Here is a 19,483-nt window from a genome sequence, read left to right on the forward strand (position 1 = left end):
ATTATTCAGGTGTAATCTCCAGGAATCTAAACATTCTCTATGCACAGAATTAAACAATATCAATGCCTCTTTAAAAATGTGGGTTTGTAATACACCTTTTATTATATTATCATGCCCATCAAAAACAGGAATCCAGGAGGAGAGCAACATTCAGACAAGGTAGATTTGGCCATCACCTCAGCTAAACCTTCATATTAAATATAACTATAGAGATTACACAAAGCAGCAAAAAGAGCTAGCCTCTTAACTTAACCTCTAATGACAGAAAAATCATATTTAAATAATCCATTTCATTTTCTTTAAAAGTCAGAAAAAATTATTCTCTTCAAAGTCATGTCAGCATTGACAGTATAACCCAGAACAAAACTCAAAAAAATCTGTTTTGCAGTTCCTATAATTCTCCCCAGATTAGTTGACAGTGAGTCTAATCTAAGTCCAGCTTAGTAAAAACAGAAACACTGGAAGCAAAGGGGGAAACTAAACGCCTCGTTGCATAAACCAATCTGATTGACCTGCATCCTGAAGTGAGGATGTGTGAGAACCAGACGATTGACCAATTAAACAACCGCAAAAACTTTCATTCATCTATCTGAGTCAAATATCAAGATGATCCTCTTTAAATATGACCATAATCATTTATCAATTTACAATTACAGAGAGTTTCCTGAAACCTGGACTATTTTTTAATCAGTTCAGGAAACACACATCCACATACGGACCTGGAACCCGGCTTCATTCATACGACCCACAAGGTATTTTTACATATCAACAACAGTCGATGGGAATGTTCAGGTTTTCTTCTCCTCAGTCTGTACAGAGTGGAGATTTTTATCTGTGTTGCGCTTTAACTGTTAGCTTAGCTTGTTTTAAACAGACATAAGATCACCGCCTAGTGATATTAGTGTAAGTTACAAAGTGTGAAGTAGGAAAAGCTTTCCAAAAAAGACAGCAGAAAGGAAGTGACTCAGATCACTTGGTGCATTCTTCCTCTCCTGAGCTTCTTCTGTTTTCAAATTCCAGCTTGCTAGCTTTCTGTACCGACAGCCGTCTCTAGTCCCAGTTGGACACCAGGTCTGCTTCGTTCGTCCTCACCGCACCATCTGATTCATCAGAGCCTCCGTGGCGGCGAGGAAACAAGCTTCGAACTCCTGGTCTGAGAAACGCCCCACGGATTCCCGCGCTGCGCGTTTTATCTCCAGCTTAGCCGAAGGCGTCAGGGCCAGGATGGTTTCCATGGCCGCGGCGTAGCTGTCCTCGCTGTCCGCCAGGAAGCCCGTCTGCCTGCCCTCGTGCGGCACCACGATGTCCAGCTTCGGGCCGCCTGACTTGTGGGCAAGGACGATGGTTCCCGCGGCCATGCACTCCACCACTCCTGGAACGACAGAGACAGGATGGACGTCTAAACCGTAAAACCCGACTTACCCTTCGAAATAATAGCATGAAATCATTTAAAGACAGAAAGCAGGGTTTCTGTAGGTCAAATTTAACTTTTTAAAGACCATCATGAATGGAATTTAAGACTTGTATCTCCACAGAGATGTGCAAACATCGTCCAGCCAACCGGGGATAAACTTGCACTAACCCATGCAATAATGTAAGCTTGCTAGCAAGTGTATATTAGCAGCCAGTTAGCGGGAGCCTTAACCTGCTAACTGGCATCTTGAGTTACAGAATGCAATAAAGATGTCTGCTCACGACTTAGACTTTTGCCTGACCGAAAAGTCCTGCAAATACAGAAAATATATGAGATGAAATTGTTCTACCAAGACAAAATTTAAGACTTGTGATGTATTATTTAATGCCAACTTACTTTTTAAAAGGAATTTCAAGGCCTCAATTTGAGATATTTTTAAGATACTTTTTAAGGATGACAACCTGAGAAACATGCAACTCATGTACACTGAAAACAAATATGACATAGATAGTTATTACCCAAGTGAGGTCATCTAGATTCCTTCTGATTTTTATGCATTTTGCTTTAGAAACTTTACTTCCTCATTATTACTTCAGAATAAAATGCTGATATGGAAAATCTATAAAAATTCAAAAAAACAGCTTTCTGTTTTTGTTTTGTTTTTTTATGCAAGCCAAATCAGATTAAATAACCTTAAATAATCTATGGCTGAAATGATTAATCAAATTAATTGTGATGAATTGATTATTGAAATAATTGCCAAATAACTTAGTAATGGATTAATCATTAACTGGAGACTCAAAGAGCAGTAACTAATTACTGAAAATCTCTTATTTAGACATTTTTGCTATCCATTAACCAACTGGTTACTGTAAACAATAATCACCAGATCATCCCTACGCCGTCTCTCAGTCTCTACCACCCTCTGCAGTCTTTGGATGTGTATCAAATACGTATTTCCCCATGTGTGTGTTACCTGCGTCATGGTAACACAGACATGGCCGTTTCTTGTGTTCTCACCGATGCCGAAGTGTTCGTTCCACATGGTGTGCAGCCCGATGGTGGCGCTCACCAGCTCCCTCTTCAGCTCGTCGAAGGGAACGTTGAGCTTAAAGTCGACGCGGTCGGAGACGCCGAGCTCCTGACAGAGCCCCCGCAGCCTCAGCACCCGGTCCTCGTCTTCCTGGTTCCTGCAGCCGCCAATCAGCACCAGCCGCAGCGCCTCCCGGCCCCCGGGCCCGTCCCCCTTCCTGTCCAGCAGCTTGGCAAAGGCTCTGATTTGCAGCGGGTGGTCCTTCTCCGGCCTGAACTGACCCACGGACACGATGGAGTGGCACTTCCTGTCTACTCCCACTCTCCCGTCCTCGTCACCCCCCAGCTCCTCCCAGCCCTCCTCCAGCTCGTCTTCGTCCTCCTCCCCCTCCAGCGGGACGTCCAGGAAGGCCCTGACGTCGCACGGCGGGTACACCACGCTGGTGCGGCTGGGGCAGCGCCACAGGGCCAGGATGTGTCCCAGCGTCCAGGTGGAGTTCACCATGACGACGTCGCTGCAGGAGCCGGCCAGGCCGTACAGCAGAGCGAAGAGGCAGTAGTACAGCACCTTCAGGGCGCTCAGAACCGGGTTTCTGGAGATGAAGTCTGCATTGTTGAACCTGAAGTTAAAGGTTTGTTAAAGTTTCTTCTCAGAATCAGAGGACGTTTCATTAAAGGGACAGTATTCTGTATTTTCCAGCCACATAGAATCATTTTATAGCACAATGAAGTAACTATGTTACCTTCAGTTGTTAACAAAAATGCTATATATAAATTATGACTTAAAATAAATTTGACTGTAATTTAACGCCTCTCTCTCTTTAAGAAGCTCCTCCTCTTTCTAAACAGGAAGTAAGCGAGTAAAGCTAACAAAATAAGCTAAAAACAAGAGCATGATTTCTTTTTTTGTCTTAAAAGAAATTTGATGGTAACTTTTTACCATCAAGCATGATCAGAAATGTTATATTTGACATTTTCTGCACTACTTCTTCCAGGAGAGCATCGATAAATATTAATAAATTTGAAAATATGACTAAATACAGTTACTGTGTGCAGCTTGGTGATAATAATTTTTTAAAAAAAAATAATTTTCTAAGTGGCACCTTGTTTCAGATGGGAATGTTTTTCAAGAACAATGTGTGTTTGTGGTTTTATGACTGCTGTGCCATTCATTCACACCCACTCAAGAGTTTTCTTAAAAATAAGCAAACAAACAGTTTTTTTTAGGAGAAGTTTTGTCACGAAGACGGATCTACATCCACCCGTGGCAGCTGAATGGTTGCCACGGGTGATTAAAGGATTTCCCAAACCTTCATGAAAGAGTCAAGGCAAGACTCCAGGTATGTTTTTGAAGAGGAAATGATACTAAAACTTGATGTAAAACTGAACGGTGATCTCTACCTGGGGTTCCTTTCTCTGACCACAGACAACATGTCCGTGCTCACGGTGGGATAATGGACGTAGCTCGCCACCTTGCAGCCTCCCAAGTAGCGGAAGATTGGAAGCGTAAAGGCGTAGCCCATGGAGTCGACGTACAGGTCAGGAACAAAAGCTGTGAGAGCTTCCCACCCTAAAACACACACACACACACACACACACACACACACACACACTCTGTTAGCTGCTATAGCACAAAGAAGAAAACACCCAAAGATCCAGAAAGACCTACTCTTGGAGAAGCTCAGATTATTAGTCGATTGACCAGAACTGAACTGTGTATCTTTTTATTTTTTCTAAACTCTAAACTCTCAACGCGTGTTACGTTCATGTCTTACCAAGGAACATGGAGCCCAGGCTCTGTCCCAGCAGGGTGAAGTGAGGGTACGAAGTGGCCTCCACCAGGTCACGGTGACGCAGGAAGATGAAGGTGACGGGTCGGGGTAGAGTTATGTTGAAACGCTGCCGCGCCCCCTCCAGGACCTGTTCACCAGTCACTCCCTTGTCCCCCGTGTACACCACAAAGGAGACATTGGAGTATCTGGAATAATGGCGAGGCAACAGTTGCCATAAGTTCTCCCTTTTTAGGTTTTCAAATATTTAAAAAAAAGGAAGATGAAGGAAGGCAGCAGACAGGTCAGGGAGAAAGTTCTGGAGCAGTTTAAAGCAGAGTTGGCTTATCAAACAGAGATCTGTTCAATCCATCATCTAGAAAAGAAGGTATATGGCACAACCACAAACCTATCAAGCATCAGGTAGCAAAATCAGTTACCAGGGCAACTGTCAGGCAAGCTCTCTGTATACTGATTTTTGTGGAAGAAAACCTTTGAGGAAAAACAGCCATCAGCAAACACCTGAAGGAAAGTGCTCTTAAAAAATGAGATCATAACTAAATGCTTTGACTCTGTGGAGGTAGGAGTGGGCATTTATCGTATCGCTAATCAGTTATCGTGATAACTTTCTTATAAGAATTTATTGTTATGATAAATTCCAATTAATGATGTTTAAAAACCAAACAAAACTGTCCATATTGTCGAGATTGTTAATTTTACTATATTGTCCACTGTTTGTTCAATCAGAACAATAAACAAAAATAAACAATAAATTTGGAAATATGATTAAATGTGGTGACTGTGTGCAGTTTAGTGATACAGATCTAATTTCTCACTAGTGTCCTAAAGGAGCACATTACAAATGGGAATGTTTTCTAGAGCAGAATTTGTGTTTCTCTATAATATATATAATATATAGATACCTAAAAAAAAGAAATAATCTTATCACTTTAACCGTTTTCACAAAAGGACCATAAAATATCGGGATAAACTTCAAGTCTATGTGGCCTATATGGTCTATATGGAGGTTGAAAACGGGACATTACTGAGGTTTTAAAAAGACTATTATACTTTAACAGGATTATGGGACGTGATCGTGGGGCGCTGTGCTGCAGAGGGCCACGTCGACACGCAGGTCACTCAGACCTGGTTTGCTCTTATCACCAGTTGTGTAAACAATTAAACCTTTGCTTTTTAAAGGTTTCTTGGTTCTCTGGTAGCCACGTATGGAGGGAACAGCAGGGAAACGGGAACTAGAGAGAAGCGAGAGGAAATGCCGGGAATCGAACTCGCGACTGTCGCCTCTGAACATTGTGCGCGCGAGCTGCCAGCTGAGCCGCAGAAACCTTTCATTCAGCCTCAAATCCTCCCCGTCAGTAACGCGACGGAACAGATATTATTTAGAGAAACGGATGTATCTGGGGTTTATTCCGGAGCTCCGGGTTACCGGTTCATCAGGGCCCTCAGGGAGCACCAGAGCACCCGCTCCCCGCCTCCTCCCGCGTTGCAGTACGGGTGGAAGAAAGCCACAGCCGGGCCGCCGTCCTGAGCGCGGCGGGTCTTGCGGCGACCCTGCAACCACGCGCGGAGCCCCAGCAGCACCAGGAGCAGCAGCAGGGTCAGGGCCAGGCTGAGGTAGACGCAGGGCATCACCAGGGACCACAGCAACCTGCGGCGGAGGGAGACGGAGAGCTGAGAGCAGGGCGGAAGTTCACCTGAAGCGGTTTAAATCCCGTTTCAGTTTGACGTTAGCCTGCTAGACGCTAGGCTAAACCTAGCACTGTCCCCTCAATTAAAGTTAAAGCAATTAATTAGTGTATTTCTCTCCGACACTTTCTTTCTATATAATGCTATATTTTTCGTAAAAAGCAGAGCATGTGTACCTCATCAAGTCGCAGAAGCACAGAGAGAAGTGGTGGTGGTGTCCTGCCATTTTGACAACACGGCGTCTGAGGTGACGCCACAACCTGTCAGCTGACCGAGCCTCCGCCCTCTGATTGGCTCTGCGTTTTGTTTACCTGCACGTCATCAACATGTGATTGACTACTTCTGCCCTCCGAGGGAAGCAAGCTGTGGTTCACGACTGTGTGTTTAACAGTTTTTGCCACATTTAATTAATTCAGAAGCAAAAAATTGAGAGAAAAAAAATCACACTTAACAACCGCACTGAAAGCAACGCAATCTAGAAATTATGTGACGACAAAGGGAACCTCCATCCTTGGTGCATTTCTTAACGTGAACTGGTGGATCATCCAGGAAGTGGCCTATCAGTTTTTTAATTACGTTTAAATGACGTCATTAAAAGAACAGTTATATTCCAAAGAGACATTAAATGTAGCTGCAACTGAACCATTGACAGTTTCATCTGCTAATGGAACTAGAACTGTTTCCATCAATATTAAGGAATTATTCACTTCAAACAAGCTCCTATATTTTGCTGAAAAGTTACTTGTAAGTTACATTTTTCTTATTTCACATGTACTAATATATTTGCAGCAGAAACTAGGCCAAAAATACTTGGTAAGATTTAGTATTTTTGCAGTGAACATGGCAACTTTTGTTTGTTTTGTTTAAGTTTTATTCAGAGAATTGAACAAACATAAAAATGGAAATAATAAGAGGTTGTGGTTCGACAGCAGGGGGTATCTGGGAGAAAATCTGGAGGAACCAGATGTCAGCAGCAGACATGACGCCAATATTCACATATAATTACCATGTAAACCTTCACTGGTTTATTGGCACTACATTTTCATACTGGATGATTTTCTTTTCCATAGCATGTTTTCACAAAGTGCTTCAAGACAAACTGGTAAACTAGCAGCAGTGAACAATACAGAAACGTAACACGCTGCAATCATAAATACCTATTTGGCTTTTTTGACCAAAACATATAAATAATCACTGACAGTTTTTAAACCTTTCTGTTCCCATGGTTACAATCATGTCTTTATTCATCTATTCACCAGTAGATGACACAAACTCACACCTCCTCCCCTACATCCGCCCAGTTGTACGTAATCCATCTAAAGTTTCATCTAACCGTTTTTTGTTTCTGTTTACTGTTTTCTTCCTATCTTTTTTTTTTTAAAATTAGTTCTAGAATCAAAATGTTGCTTTTTCAGATTTCTGCACAGATGCCATCTGTTTAGACGGGACAACGTAAATGTTTATAATGTTTTATATAAAACATTATATTCAAAAATATAATGTTTTATATTGTTAAACATTACATTTTATAAATATAATATTATTTATAAAATAAATCATTTTATTTCCATATAACTGAAATATAAAACAGCCAGATGTCAAACCCAAGTGGCATCAGGGAAAGAAAATACTAGTATTTCTCAAAAAAAAATGTAATATTGCATGCAAATGCAGCATTGGAGGATGATTTTGTGCCATGTTTTTGAATAACTTATTCACATGTGATTTCAATTGCATTTCTTATTCAATGCAAACTCTGCAATTGAGACTCTAGCGAAAATATTGACAAGGTTTTGTGCACATTTGCAATGGAAATAATGCAGAATGATTTATTCCAAACATGCATTTCTTGTGATTCTTCTGATTTTGACTCGCAGATCATGAGAACCCAAAATTCACTAAGAAAATCTATCAAAGCGACCTGGGCTTCCATTACGCCTGGTCCCCTCCACGCTGCATCGATGCAGCAGTTCCTGCCCCACCTGGTACTGAGTGCAGAGAAACGTACAAACCTTTCAGAAGGCCTGACATTTTTCCTCGAGACATTTTTCAGTTTTTCATTGATCTAAATGTGATGTTTTAGGTTTTTGAGACACTGAAGTTTGGGATTTATTTACCTGTAAGCCATAATCATTAAAAATAATAATAATAATAATCACAAAAAAAGCTTGATCTATTTTACTCTGTGTGTTATAAATCTCAATAAAACAACCATTTCCCTTTATGAAATGACAGGCAAGAAATACTGCACCGTCATACCGGCCTGAATTTTGCTGGACAATAAACCGTATCAGAAGTTATCGCAATAAACGATGATAATGTTGTTTTGAGACCGTTTTCAAGTAATAATGCAAGAACACATTCTCAAAGATCAAAAAAAAAAATTTTATTCTAATGAAAACTTAACACTGGAACTGGAAAATATTGTAAATATCCAAAATAAAACAGGAACAACAAATAAAATAAAGTGGATTATGGCGTCTCTGTAAATAAAATTGTCCTTCAAATGCAAAGGAATAGTTGGGAACAAAACACCAGAACGAAGACTTTTATCATCCAGTGTCTGGTAGAAAAAGAGAAAAAAGAAAAACGAGAAGTCGTGCAAATGGAAATCATCGACTTCGTTTTAATTTATGATGCATTTCATTGATTTATTGCGACATGCCTACCCGTTTTTTTTTACACAACATTCTAATCTTCAGACCTGCACCAGCAGTGAGATGTTGTCACCAGAGCCCCACGAAACCGACTGCGGAGGTCACCTGAACTCGAGGCCCGCGCACATTGCCATATAAAGACAAAAGCTCTTTGATTCCTGTTTCTGAAGTGCCGCATGTCACTTCCTTCCTCGTAGATTTGAATAGATGTGCCGAGGCCCCTTCAGACCGAGCCGATTCAGAGCCTGTTGAGCGGTGAGCAGCGACAGCAGCCGGACGGACGGAAAAACCACCCGCTTCACCTTCCAACCCCCTCGCCTCGTCTCTCAGGTAAGGCGGCGGAGATCGGATCAGGTTTGCCTCGCGTCCGTCTGGGTGTCTGCTCAGGTATCAGGTGAATTTGGAGGAAGTAACTCCTCCGATGAAACGGCAGAGAAGGGGGGAAACTCTAGAGTATATGTGACTTTCTGTCCTCCTTATCCTGACTTTCTGCACAATTAGTTATTATTTGCTTTGACATTTTTAAAGAAACTGCTTTCATGCACAACGCGACGCACTGGAAAACTGCTCAGCGACGACATCATTTTTAAATGATTCAGCCGCTGCTCGTGTTTAAGTAAGAAGACGAGGGCAGATGGAGGAGAGGAACGAGCAGCACGAAGCGCTGCAGTTAGCGGGAAAGGAAGTTTGTGGTTGGCCTCGCATCAACTGAGAAAAAGAAAAAAACAACTCCCTCTGAGGCAGCGTGGGCCTAACAGAAACATCGGCATTTGATTTATGATTAATAAGCCTTCTTGTTTCTTATAAGACGACCTGACCCGGATGCGTAAACACGTGTGTGGCCCGGTCTGGGAGCTGACTGCTGTAATTCATGCAGTTTTCTGCACACTGAACCTCTGCTGCTTGGACTGATGGCTGACATGCAGATTCAAATATTTGATTTTTTTCTGCAAGAAATGGTGCAAAAAAAGGGGGTGAAGACGGATTCCAGTTGCAAGTCGTTTTCTGAAGAATTTCCCCCCTTTTTTCACTGATTCCTTAAGACAGGAAGCAGGTTAAAGAAATAAACAGGTGCAGAGTGTTAGCCGCAGTCTGAGGCAGGAGAGGCGTCACGTAGATATAAAACACTCTGAAAACAGTCGCGAATTTGTTTGAAATAAAAAGAAATAAAAATATCGTCCAAAACTCAAGAGATATCTCATTTGAGACTTATGTTTTCTTCTTCTGTGGTGCCTACTAATGTTAGCTCCCCCTGCTGCCTGGTCCTTAAAAAAACCAACCAAAACCAATAATTTAAAAATGATTTAAAAGCACAATTGTCTCAATCTAAAAGATCGCCCAAACAATGTCGGTGTTATTGTATTGTAATGTTGATCTAAGGAAGCGTTAGTAGTCACTTCTTATTCAGTTTCATGGAAAAAAAACGTTTCTGTCTTGAGCCAAATATTCTTGGAGACGAGCGCCAACGTCAAAGTGAAAATAAAGGCCTGATTTGGAAGTAACATCTGTCTCTTGTGAACATGCAAACTAACTTTATTGATCCAAAATCTGAGCTCCTGCAACCTGTTGTTGTTTTACCATCTAACTGTTTTCAAATATAGAAAATTCAAAACAAGGGACACGCCTCCTGAGATAAACTTCAACCTTTTAGGTTTCGGACCTCATGAAAAACTCTCTTCGGCAGAAACAACCAAACAAACTTCCGATAACAAGTGACAAATGAACATAACATGCTCATGTTTGGGGTTTTGCATGCACAGGGAGGAGACGCAGGATGAATATTTTTTTAATGTAAAGGTGAGAACATAAAAAAAAAAAGGTGTGAATTTACTGCAGAATAATTACGATTCGTAGCAACACAGGAAGGACGTTTTAAGCAACGTGAGCAGATGCTTTTAAGAGCCGATAGAAATCTCTCCAGGCTGCGCTGCATGTAAAAACGGGAGATAAACAGCAGATAAGCCACAATCGGTGAATCTCACACTTTCAATGTCAGGCAGTCGTCTACCGTTTTGGCAACGTTTTGGCGAGTGAAAAGAAAAACAGCATAAATAACTGGTCAGGCTCTCAGTTTAGCAGAGCCAAGTTTCATTTCTGCTTCCAATCTGCTGTACGCTGCAAGAAACAACTTCCCCGTTTCCACTGCCACATTATATATCATTTACTTTCCTTTTACTGCTGTTTGAACATCTACCTGTCCGCAAACTCAGTCTGCACAGGAAACCACGTGACTCAAAAGCAACAGGACTTCACCATAGCTGTAATCCTTTATGATTAGTTCTCTCTCTTTTTTGTCTATTTAGCATCCTGCTAACTCATGTTATACACTAAAATGTCTCTTACAATACAAAAATGTCAACAGAGGCGCTCTGACAGCGATGTTTTAACAGGATATCGTTTCAACAGATAGAAGCACTTCCTCTTACTGATCTAAAATCAGTTCTGCTTGTGTGAACCATCCAAGCCGCCACCGGTCCAAAGAAACGCTCTGGGTTTCAATAAACCGCCGGAAGGAACAAGAGACGGTTCTCTGTCTGAGGCTTGTTGTTTCTGTCCTCAGTGGGTGTTGATGGTCTGAATAAATGAGGCGTTCATGAACACAAACATTGAGGTCAATCCAGTGATTGTGTGTGTAGCTAGCTTCAGTGCAGCAGCAGTTTAGCTACGTCTCTAAAGAATGGCTTGATTGAGAATCAAAATAGGAGCAACGCCTTCAAGTGTGAAGTGATTTAAAGTTTCACCGTCTTTTTTTAAAAAATCATTTCATCTGCGGAGGAGCAGGAAGTTAAATCACTGACGCCTAACGAGCTCAAAGTCCGCTAACACACCGGGGTGAATCATCACACCCTGAAATAAAATGTCCTGAATGTCATGTGATCGTCGCTAAAGCACATGAAATGTCACTGGACTGACCTTTTCCCGTTTTCTAGAGAAACAAAAACACCTTTTATGAACTTTATGAACGGTTTCGCTTGAGTAAGAAACGTGTGTTTATACGTGGCGAAAATCCTCATAACTGGTCATTCGTCCTTCGCTACAATAAACAAAATGTTCATTTCCCTGTTTGAGCCTCATGATGGTTTCTGTCTTGGATTAGCTAATAATCGTTGGCCAACTCACAGCTAGTGACTGAATAAAATCCTTACTCAGACCCATTGATTTAGAAGATGAGCTCAACCAGAAAAAACAAATAAATGTCAGCTATTCCACTTCCACTTTTCTGCAGCGATACGGTGACGCTCCAGTGTCTGTTGCAGATCGAAGCCCGCAAACTCGGCGCGCTTGTCTGACCTTCACTGGCCAAGACTGCAACACCTGCATCTTTGACCGGCTGGAAAGACGCCAGCACCGTCTGCTGCTGTCGATGTTCAAACTTTCTTTTTGAAAGTCTGATCTTATTTGTTTGCTGACCTCAGTTTGTATTTGATTACGAAATATTAAAAACAGAATCAAGTAAAAAAAAAAAAGAAAGAAAGAAACAGAAAGACCGCCTGAAGTAGGAATTATTAGCTTATTATAATTATTATCTGCTACTGACTGACGCAGGATTAAAGTTTTTTTTTTTCCCACTACTCACAGTTTTAATGTCATCAATAAATGCACAACTTATATTTCTTAACTTGCTTCTTTAGTGTTTAGCTAGCAGGGCTAATCCCAGTTAGCTAATGCGACGTAGCATTAGCTGAAACCGACTCTTTGGGTTCATCTGCTTGTTTGTTACACTTAACTTTCCTTCACTGCTTTTTGTTTTAAATTACAGCTAATGTGCTTCATATTTTAAACTGATTCTAAAAACACATTTTTCTGACTATCACAAGAAGCAACCCAAGCGGTGCTACTTGCATCACAGCTTAAGAAACATGGCTGTAAAACCCTGCAGTGACCAAGCAAGTGATTATTCTGACAGTAAATTGTGAAAGTTGTTGCTGAAGCTTTTCTCAGAGGTTTTTGAGTGTTCTTGTTTCTCACTGGAGATGGAAAGGTTGTGTTATTAAAAGAATAAAAATAAAAAACCAAATCTCAGTCCAGCCCATAAACCGGCGTTCTTCTAACTTGACCCGTTTAGGGGAAGATCTGAGTTCGTCTGCTTTGCCTGTCCAGTAGGAACTGGCAGGTTACCCTGCAGATCTTGCTGCCTGTATGTACAGCAAGGAGATATAAAGAAGTGGTTGTTTTTCAGACAGGAAGTGCTGCAGCAGGGGGAAGTTTCAGAGTGGCAAAAGTGAGAACTCTGAAGGCTTTGCATCACTTCACTAAATTAGAAGACCTGATCATGTTGCTTCTGGCCTGAAAGCCACCTCCTTCCTTACGGAAACGTTTTGTCTCTTCTTGGGTCAGTTTTAGGGTCCAGTTGCCAACATGGCCGCCACAAAGATCTCTGCCGAGGAGCTGGAGGAACTCAGAGAAGCTTTCGCCAAAATTGGTAAGAGAATCGTCTTTGTTGTCATTTCCTCTTGTGTTTCTGATAGAGGAAGGCTCAATGAGGAACTGCTGCTGGTTTTCTCAACATCCAGGCCCTCTGGACGGTTGTTCTGAACTGCAGCTGCTTCGGTTTTAAGAACAGATCTGTAGATTGTAAAATATACACAGCATCACACTTAAGAGACCTTCTCGTCTCTCCGTCAGACGTGGACGGCAACGGGTTCATCAGCAAAGATGAGCTCAACGAGTTGTTCAGGGCCGCCAACCTGGCTCTGCCCGGATACAAGGTCCGGGAGATGGTCCAGGAGCTGACCAGAACCAGCAACAGCCTCACCTTTGAGGAGTTCACCGAGGTCAGCTGGGTCCAACGGAGACGTCGCCTCAGTCGACGGGTGTTCAGACAAGCTCATGTCTCCTGTTCTGTCCCCTCGGTCCAGATGGTGCACGGTCTGAAGAGCACGGAGGTGGCCAAGACCTTCAGGAAGGCCATCAACAAGAAGGAAGGAATCTGCAACGTGGCAGGAACGTCGGAGCAGTCCGGCACGCAGCACTCATACTCAGGTAAAAACAGCTGAAGGTGGATTAACTTGAAAATGGAGGTTCACCTTCTGCCTTGAAAATGCAAAAATCAGCAAGAAAACTGTTTTGGTTTCAACTCAGAATTTGAATACCATCAAGTTAATTGAACAACAAGAGGCAAGTTGTCTAAATGTTGTCCTTTAAGTTCTGATAGCTCATTAATATTGAATTGTGTTGTTTGTTTTAACACGATGCTGTAACGGAAACCAAACAATTATCCTACAAGATGCTAAATTGTCCTCCTCACCAAGTCGAATAATAACATTGATAATGTTTTCACTCACATTATCAAGTGAAAATATTTTCATGTACAATTTAAATTCTTGATTCAGTTTCCATGAATTTTATTTGATCAAACATCCCGTCAAAGCATTCAGTTTGAACGGGGCAGTTTCCCTCCTTCTCTCTGCCCCCTCCTGTCGGATTACTGGCAAATACAGGCCACCAAAAAAATATCTTAAAACAAACAAACAAACAAACAAAAGAGCTCCTCACTCAGATTGCAACACATGATACTAAAACCTGCAGCTAAATACCCTAAGAAATGCTTCCCACTTAAAAACCCTCCCTTGCTTAATACTTAGAGATGTGACACAATTACCAAAAAGTCAACAAAACTAGCTACTGTACGTAATCTTTCACACATTTCAATTCAAAATCTAAAATTCACAAGATTTATTTGACTTAGAGCAGAAGTTAGTCGACAACAAAATGCGGCTCTAATGTTTCACCATGTCCTGCACACACAGGTCCACACACAGGTTCACACACAGTGCACAACATCTGCAAACTTGACCATTTTGTTGGCACAACTGAGAACAATTTCGTTTCCCTCCCACTGAATAAATAAACTCAAGTTGGATTTTCAAAGAGGGATACAGTATAGGTTAATTTATTTTCAGTGTTCTTACACATTCTGCCAGGTCTGCATCAAATCAGACTCCGACAGATGATGAAATTGATTGAAAACATTTTGAAAATGAATGCCTATAGCTGTGTGTGAGTGTGTTGCTGAGTGTTTTGACGCGAGTCTCTTCTGATCCCGCGACGACCTGGGATCTGACGAGGTGTGATTTGTTTGGTCCACAGAGGAGGAGAAGGTGGCCTTTGTGAACTGGATCAACAAAGCTCTGGAGAAGGATCCGGACTGTAAGCACGTCATTCCGATGGATCCCAACAACAACGACCTGTTCACCGCCATGGGAGACGGGATCGTCCTCTGGTAACTTCCACTCTAAACGCTTTCAGTTTCCTAACCCACCTTCCGTCAGAGGTGGGTTAAAAACAAGCGACTGCAACCGTGCTCATTGGCCTAAATCTGCTCCATCTCTCCTGTTAGCAAAATGATCAACCTCTCCGTCCCAGACACCATCGATGAGAGGACCATCAACAAGAAGAAGCTCACCCCGTTCACCGTCCAGGTGAGACGTCTACGACTGCAAACTGTACCGTTCCTGCAGGTCGTCTGCATGGCCGCTGAATCTGCTCGTTGCCGCGTTTGGGTCTAACAGGAGAATCTGAACCTGGCTCTGAACTCTGCGTCGGCCATCGGCTGCCACGTGGTGAACATCGGGGCTGAGGACCTGAAGGAGGGCAGGCAGCACCTGGTCCTCGGCCTGCTGTGGCAGGTCATCAAGATCGGCCTGTTCGCCGACATCGAGATCAGCAGGAACGAAGGTGGGTGTTCGGATAGAGCCGAGACTTAAACTCAGAAGATTTGTGACAGGAAAGCACCCAAACATGCTGCAGACTTCCAAGTCTTCGGCCTGTGCAGAAAAATCGGAGGTATAATTGTAATGGTTTTACTGGCGTGTGCAGCACTGATCGCTCTGCTGCGGGATGGTGAGAGTCTGGAGGACCTCATGAAGCTTTCCCCGGAGGAGCTGCTGCTGCGCTGGGCCAACTATCACCTGGAGGAAGCCGGCTGTGGAAAGATCAACAACTTCAACTCCGACATCAAGGTGACGACATAAACATCTGCTCCAAGCACACATACACACTCCCTAGCAAAAGTGTTTATGAAACTTCTTGCATTTTGTTACGCCACAAACACAACTTCACTGGATTTTATATAATAAACTGACACAAAGTAGTGAAGGTGGGAGGAAAATGACTCATGTTCTGTATCAGTTATAAATGGGATGCTGACAGTTTTCTAAATGGGTCATACAATCCATGTTTTAAAAGCTAAATAAGCTAGCTTGAAGTTGTTGTTGAGCCTGGGTTAACTTCTTCAATCGGGTTTATTCCAGGACTCCAAGGCGTACTACAACATCCTGAACCAGGTGGCGCCCAAAGGAGACGAGGATGGAGTTCCTGCCATCGCCATCGACATGTCAGGAATCAGGGTGAGACTTTATCGGCCAATCAGAATCGTTTGTTCTGGAGAGAAGTCCCGCCTTCCTGATGCCCCGGACTTTCATTCACGTCTCTGCAGGAGAAAGAGGACCTGAAGAGGGCCGAATGCATGCTGGACCAGGCCGACAAGCTCGGCTGCAGGCAGTTCGTCATGCCCGCCGACGTCGTCCGTGGCAACCCCAAGCTCAACTTGGCTTTTGTTGCCAATCTCTTCAATAAGTACCCAGCTCTGAAGAAGCCAGAGAACCAGGACATCGACTGGAGCTCCATCGAAGGTTCGTCTACATCTTCCAAACTAGAGCCGGGTCTCCTCTGTCGTTTCTGACTTTGTTATTTTTTTATGGAGGTTTGATCAGTTTTTGCCTGCAGGTGAAACCAGGGAGGAGCGAACCTTCAGGAACTGGATGAACTCTCTTGGTGTCAACCCTCGTGTCAATCATCTCTACGCGTAAGAAAGCTCTGTTAGACATCCACCTGTAGCCTGCTGAGAACCACAGAGACTAATGGACAGTGTGTGTGTGTGTGTGTGTGTGTGTTACAGCGACATTGATGATGCCCTCGTCATCTTCCAGCTGTATGAGAAGATCAAAGTACCAGTAGACTGGGACAGAGTCAATAAGCCTCCCTACCCTAAACTGGGCAGCAACATGAAGAAGGTACAGCAGGAAACTTCTGACTTGAAGACTTTCTCTCTGTCCTTGGACTTGAACTAACCATCTGCTGTTCTGGTTTCCAGCTGGAGAACTGTAACTATGCAGTGGAGCTGGGCAAGAAGGAGGCCAAGTTCTCTCTGGTTGGCATCGCGGGTCAGGACCTGAATGAAGGGAACCGAACCCTCACCCTCGCTCTGCTCTGGCAGCTCATGAGGAGGTAACTTCTCATTCCCATTTTCTTCTAACACATGTTCATTGAATGTTCCGTCTGCATGTCCAGATCCAAGTGATTTATCGAAGACCACAGCCATTTTGAGAAAATCCAACCTAAATTTTAATAGCCTGATCTTCCTGAAGTAACTTTAGCTTTTGTTGTTACTGCTTGAATATTCCAGTACTCTTGGACGTTTCATGGAGATTTCTTTTAGCCCCCAGTCACTGGGCTGGAATAGGACACTTGTTTATCTTGGTACACAAGGTTAATCTAAATAGCACTCTGTATATTAAGTTTATGTCCAGGGCTGTAGGCTTGTCTGCCTTCCAAAGGCCATGGGATCCTTATTATAGTGGAGGGTATGATCAACTCTATGAAATACCAGTAAATTCAGTGGGATTCTGCCAAAAACTGACCTAACAACAGGATAAATATTGAAAATCCATGGCAGGATTACTAGGAAAATGCTTCACCAGGCAGGAAATGTGCCTTATCCAAATCAGTCCTAAAGCTTCAAAAGAGGAGCCAGGATTAGCTTATCTACAGAGATCATAAGAGTGTTATATAGGAGACTCGTTGCTGCCCTGTTTTTAAATAGAAGTGGAATAAACTATTGACAACATTGGTGTCAATATTTGTGCCACCTGCGATTTCGTTGCAACAATGATTTTTCAAATGGAATCCACAGAATGAAGCAGAATGAGGGTTTGGTTTGTGGCATCATCGCTAAGCTTTTTACACATCTTCAACTAGGGGTACCATCTTTCCACTGGTTGTTGCGTCACACCTTCATCTGTCTCTTCCTCAGGTACACCCTGAACATCCTGGAGGATCTGGGTGATGGACAGAAGGTTGTGGACGAAACCATCGTATCCTGGGTCAATGGAACACTCACAGAGGCAGGGAAAGGCACTATCTCCAGCTTTAAGGTAAATCACCCAAACAAGTCATCCTTTAGGTCATGGGTCCCCAAACTTTCTCCTGTGAGGGCCACATAACTTGTCCCTTCTCTGATGGGGAGCCGGGGTCAGTTTGTAACAGAAAAAGTGTGACGATTGTAAGAGTGCTAAACATAAAAATGTGTTGTTTTTCAGAAAGCACAATCAAATAACCTTTTCTGGATTCTTCAAAGAACAAAAGTCAGGAAATAACACTATTTATGAAATAAATAATAACCAAATAACACTGGGTTCTCCACATAAAAAAAGGGTTAGGGTCAATTATATGCATGTATAAAATAGTTACTAACTAGTAGTTAATAATAAATAAAGTTCATTACTAAGGAACATTTTATTGCAAAAGTCCAACTTATCAAATAAAAATGCACATATATGAAAATACTCTGGTATTGTTCAGGGGGCCGGACCAAATGTGGAGGCGGGCCGCATCTGGCCCGCGGGCCGTAGTTTGGGGACCACTGCTTTAGGTCCTTAACATGACGCTGTAGTATGAAGATCGAGTTTCTTTTTACGTATTATAATAGCTGGTGGTGCTGTTCACCACATAAATGCTGTAGACGTTGAACATTTCCATTGAACGACCTGTGTGTGTGTGTGTGTGTGTGGGTGTGGGTGTGTGTGTGCGTGTGTGTGTGTGTGTGTGCAGGACAAGTGTATAAGCAGCAGTATGCCGGTTCTGGATCTGATCGACGCCATCCAGCCCGGATCGATCCGATACGACCTGCTGAAGACCGAAGACCTCATGGAGGAGGAGAAACTCAACAACGCAAAGTATGAACACAAGTTTTGCGCTTCAGATATTTGACCAAGCTCCACTTGAGCGGATTTAGACCAGAAAACAGCTCCAGAAGTCTCCAGAGTCGGGTCTACATTGGTACCCGAGTTTCACCTAACCTGAGCTGTAACACTGTGTCATCAGGTACGCCATCTCCATGGCCAGGAAGATCGGCGCCCGGGTGTACGCGTTGCCCGAGGACCTGGTGGAGGTCAAACCTAAGATGGTGATGACGGTGTTCGCCTGCCTGATGGCACGTGGCATGAGGAGAGCCTAAGGAGACCGGACGAAGCGCTCATCTTTTCTTCTTTAAGCAAGGAGGCTGTGAAACTTTACAAACACAGCCTGTTTAAACTCAGACAAGACAATATCCTTTCTTCTTTAAGACACATAAAAACATAAAGCACCTGTACAGAACAAACAGTTTAACAATAATCCAAACCCGTCCCAGTAACTGATCAGCTAATCCCCAGCATAAATTAGAGGCTTCATATTAAAACACAGTATTATTTATTTGTGTTTGGGTCCAGTTGATATGAACTGTCAGCTTTAGATGCCATATCATGAAGAATTTCTGCTTCCATTTTATCCCACTATATCTAATTTCTAGGTAAAAAGCCATAATGCTCTTTAAAAGTGAATGGATTCGCCTTCTGATCGTTCCATGTCTACAATAAATAAAGAGATTGTTTTTATTATAAAGTTGGTGGCGTTTCATTGACTTATCCCGATGTAAAGAACTGAGACCTTACAGGGTTCTGGTCCAACATGGTTCAGGTCAACGAGCAGCTACATGGAGGGAAATTCATTGTTACTGTGGTTACATGTTAATGGACAGAATATTAACCAGAGACAGAGAAGAAACTTTCAACTAGACATGCATTGGATTAATTCTCGTCTAGAAAAAATGGAGTTTGAGTGAAAGAATGAAAACAATCAAGACA

The 19,483-nt window shown here is 42.7% G+C and overlaps 2 protein-coding genes across 2 annotated transcripts; one reads left to right on the forward strand and one right to left on the reverse strand.

Moving 5' to 3' along the window:
• Positions 1-79: 79 nt before the first annotated feature.
• On the reverse strand, positions 80-6,204 carry LOC102220637 (GDP-Man:Man(3)GlcNAc(2)-PP-Dol alpha-1,2-mannosyltransferase-like). Its single transcript, XM_023337114.1, has 6 exons — positions 6,099-6,204; positions 5,663-5,884; positions 4,222-4,424; positions 3,848-4,016; positions 2,435-3,066; positions 80-1,372 (listed from the first exon to the last, which is right to left on the reverse strand). Exons 1-6 carry the CDS (start codon positions 6,146-6,148, stop codon positions 1,089-1,091), a joined length of 1,560 nt encoding a protein of 519 aa, XP_023192882.1. The 5' UTR covers positions 6,149-6,204; the 3' UTR covers positions 80-1,088.
• Positions 6,205-8,765: 2,561 nt separating this feature from the next.
• lcp1 (lymphocyte cytosolic protein 1) lies at positions 8,766-19,241 on the forward strand. Its single transcript, XM_005811321.3, has 16 exons — positions 8,766-8,909; positions 12,918-13,002; positions 13,206-13,354; positions 13,439-13,562; positions 14,670-14,802; positions 14,920-15,001; positions 15,092-15,257; positions 15,399-15,541; positions 15,833-15,928; positions 16,018-16,213; positions 16,308-16,386; positions 16,480-16,594; positions 16,675-16,808; positions 17,614-17,734; positions 18,411-18,535; positions 18,684-19,241. Exons 2-16 carry the CDS (start codon positions 12,939-12,941, stop codon positions 18,814-18,816), a joined length of 1,860 nt encoding a protein of 619 aa, XP_005811378.1. The 5' UTR covers positions 8,766-8,909; positions 12,918-12,938; the 3' UTR covers positions 18,817-19,241.
• Positions 19,242-19,483: the final 242 nt, after the last annotated feature.

The sequence above is a fragment of the Xiphophorus maculatus genome, chromosome 7 (genome assembly GCF_002775205.1).
Source record: "Xiphophorus maculatus strain JP 163 A chromosome 7, X_maculatus-5.0-male, whole genome shotgun sequence".
Lineage (NCBI taxonomy): Eukaryota > Metazoa > Chordata > Actinopteri > Cyprinodontiformes > Poeciliidae > Xiphophorus > Xiphophorus maculatus.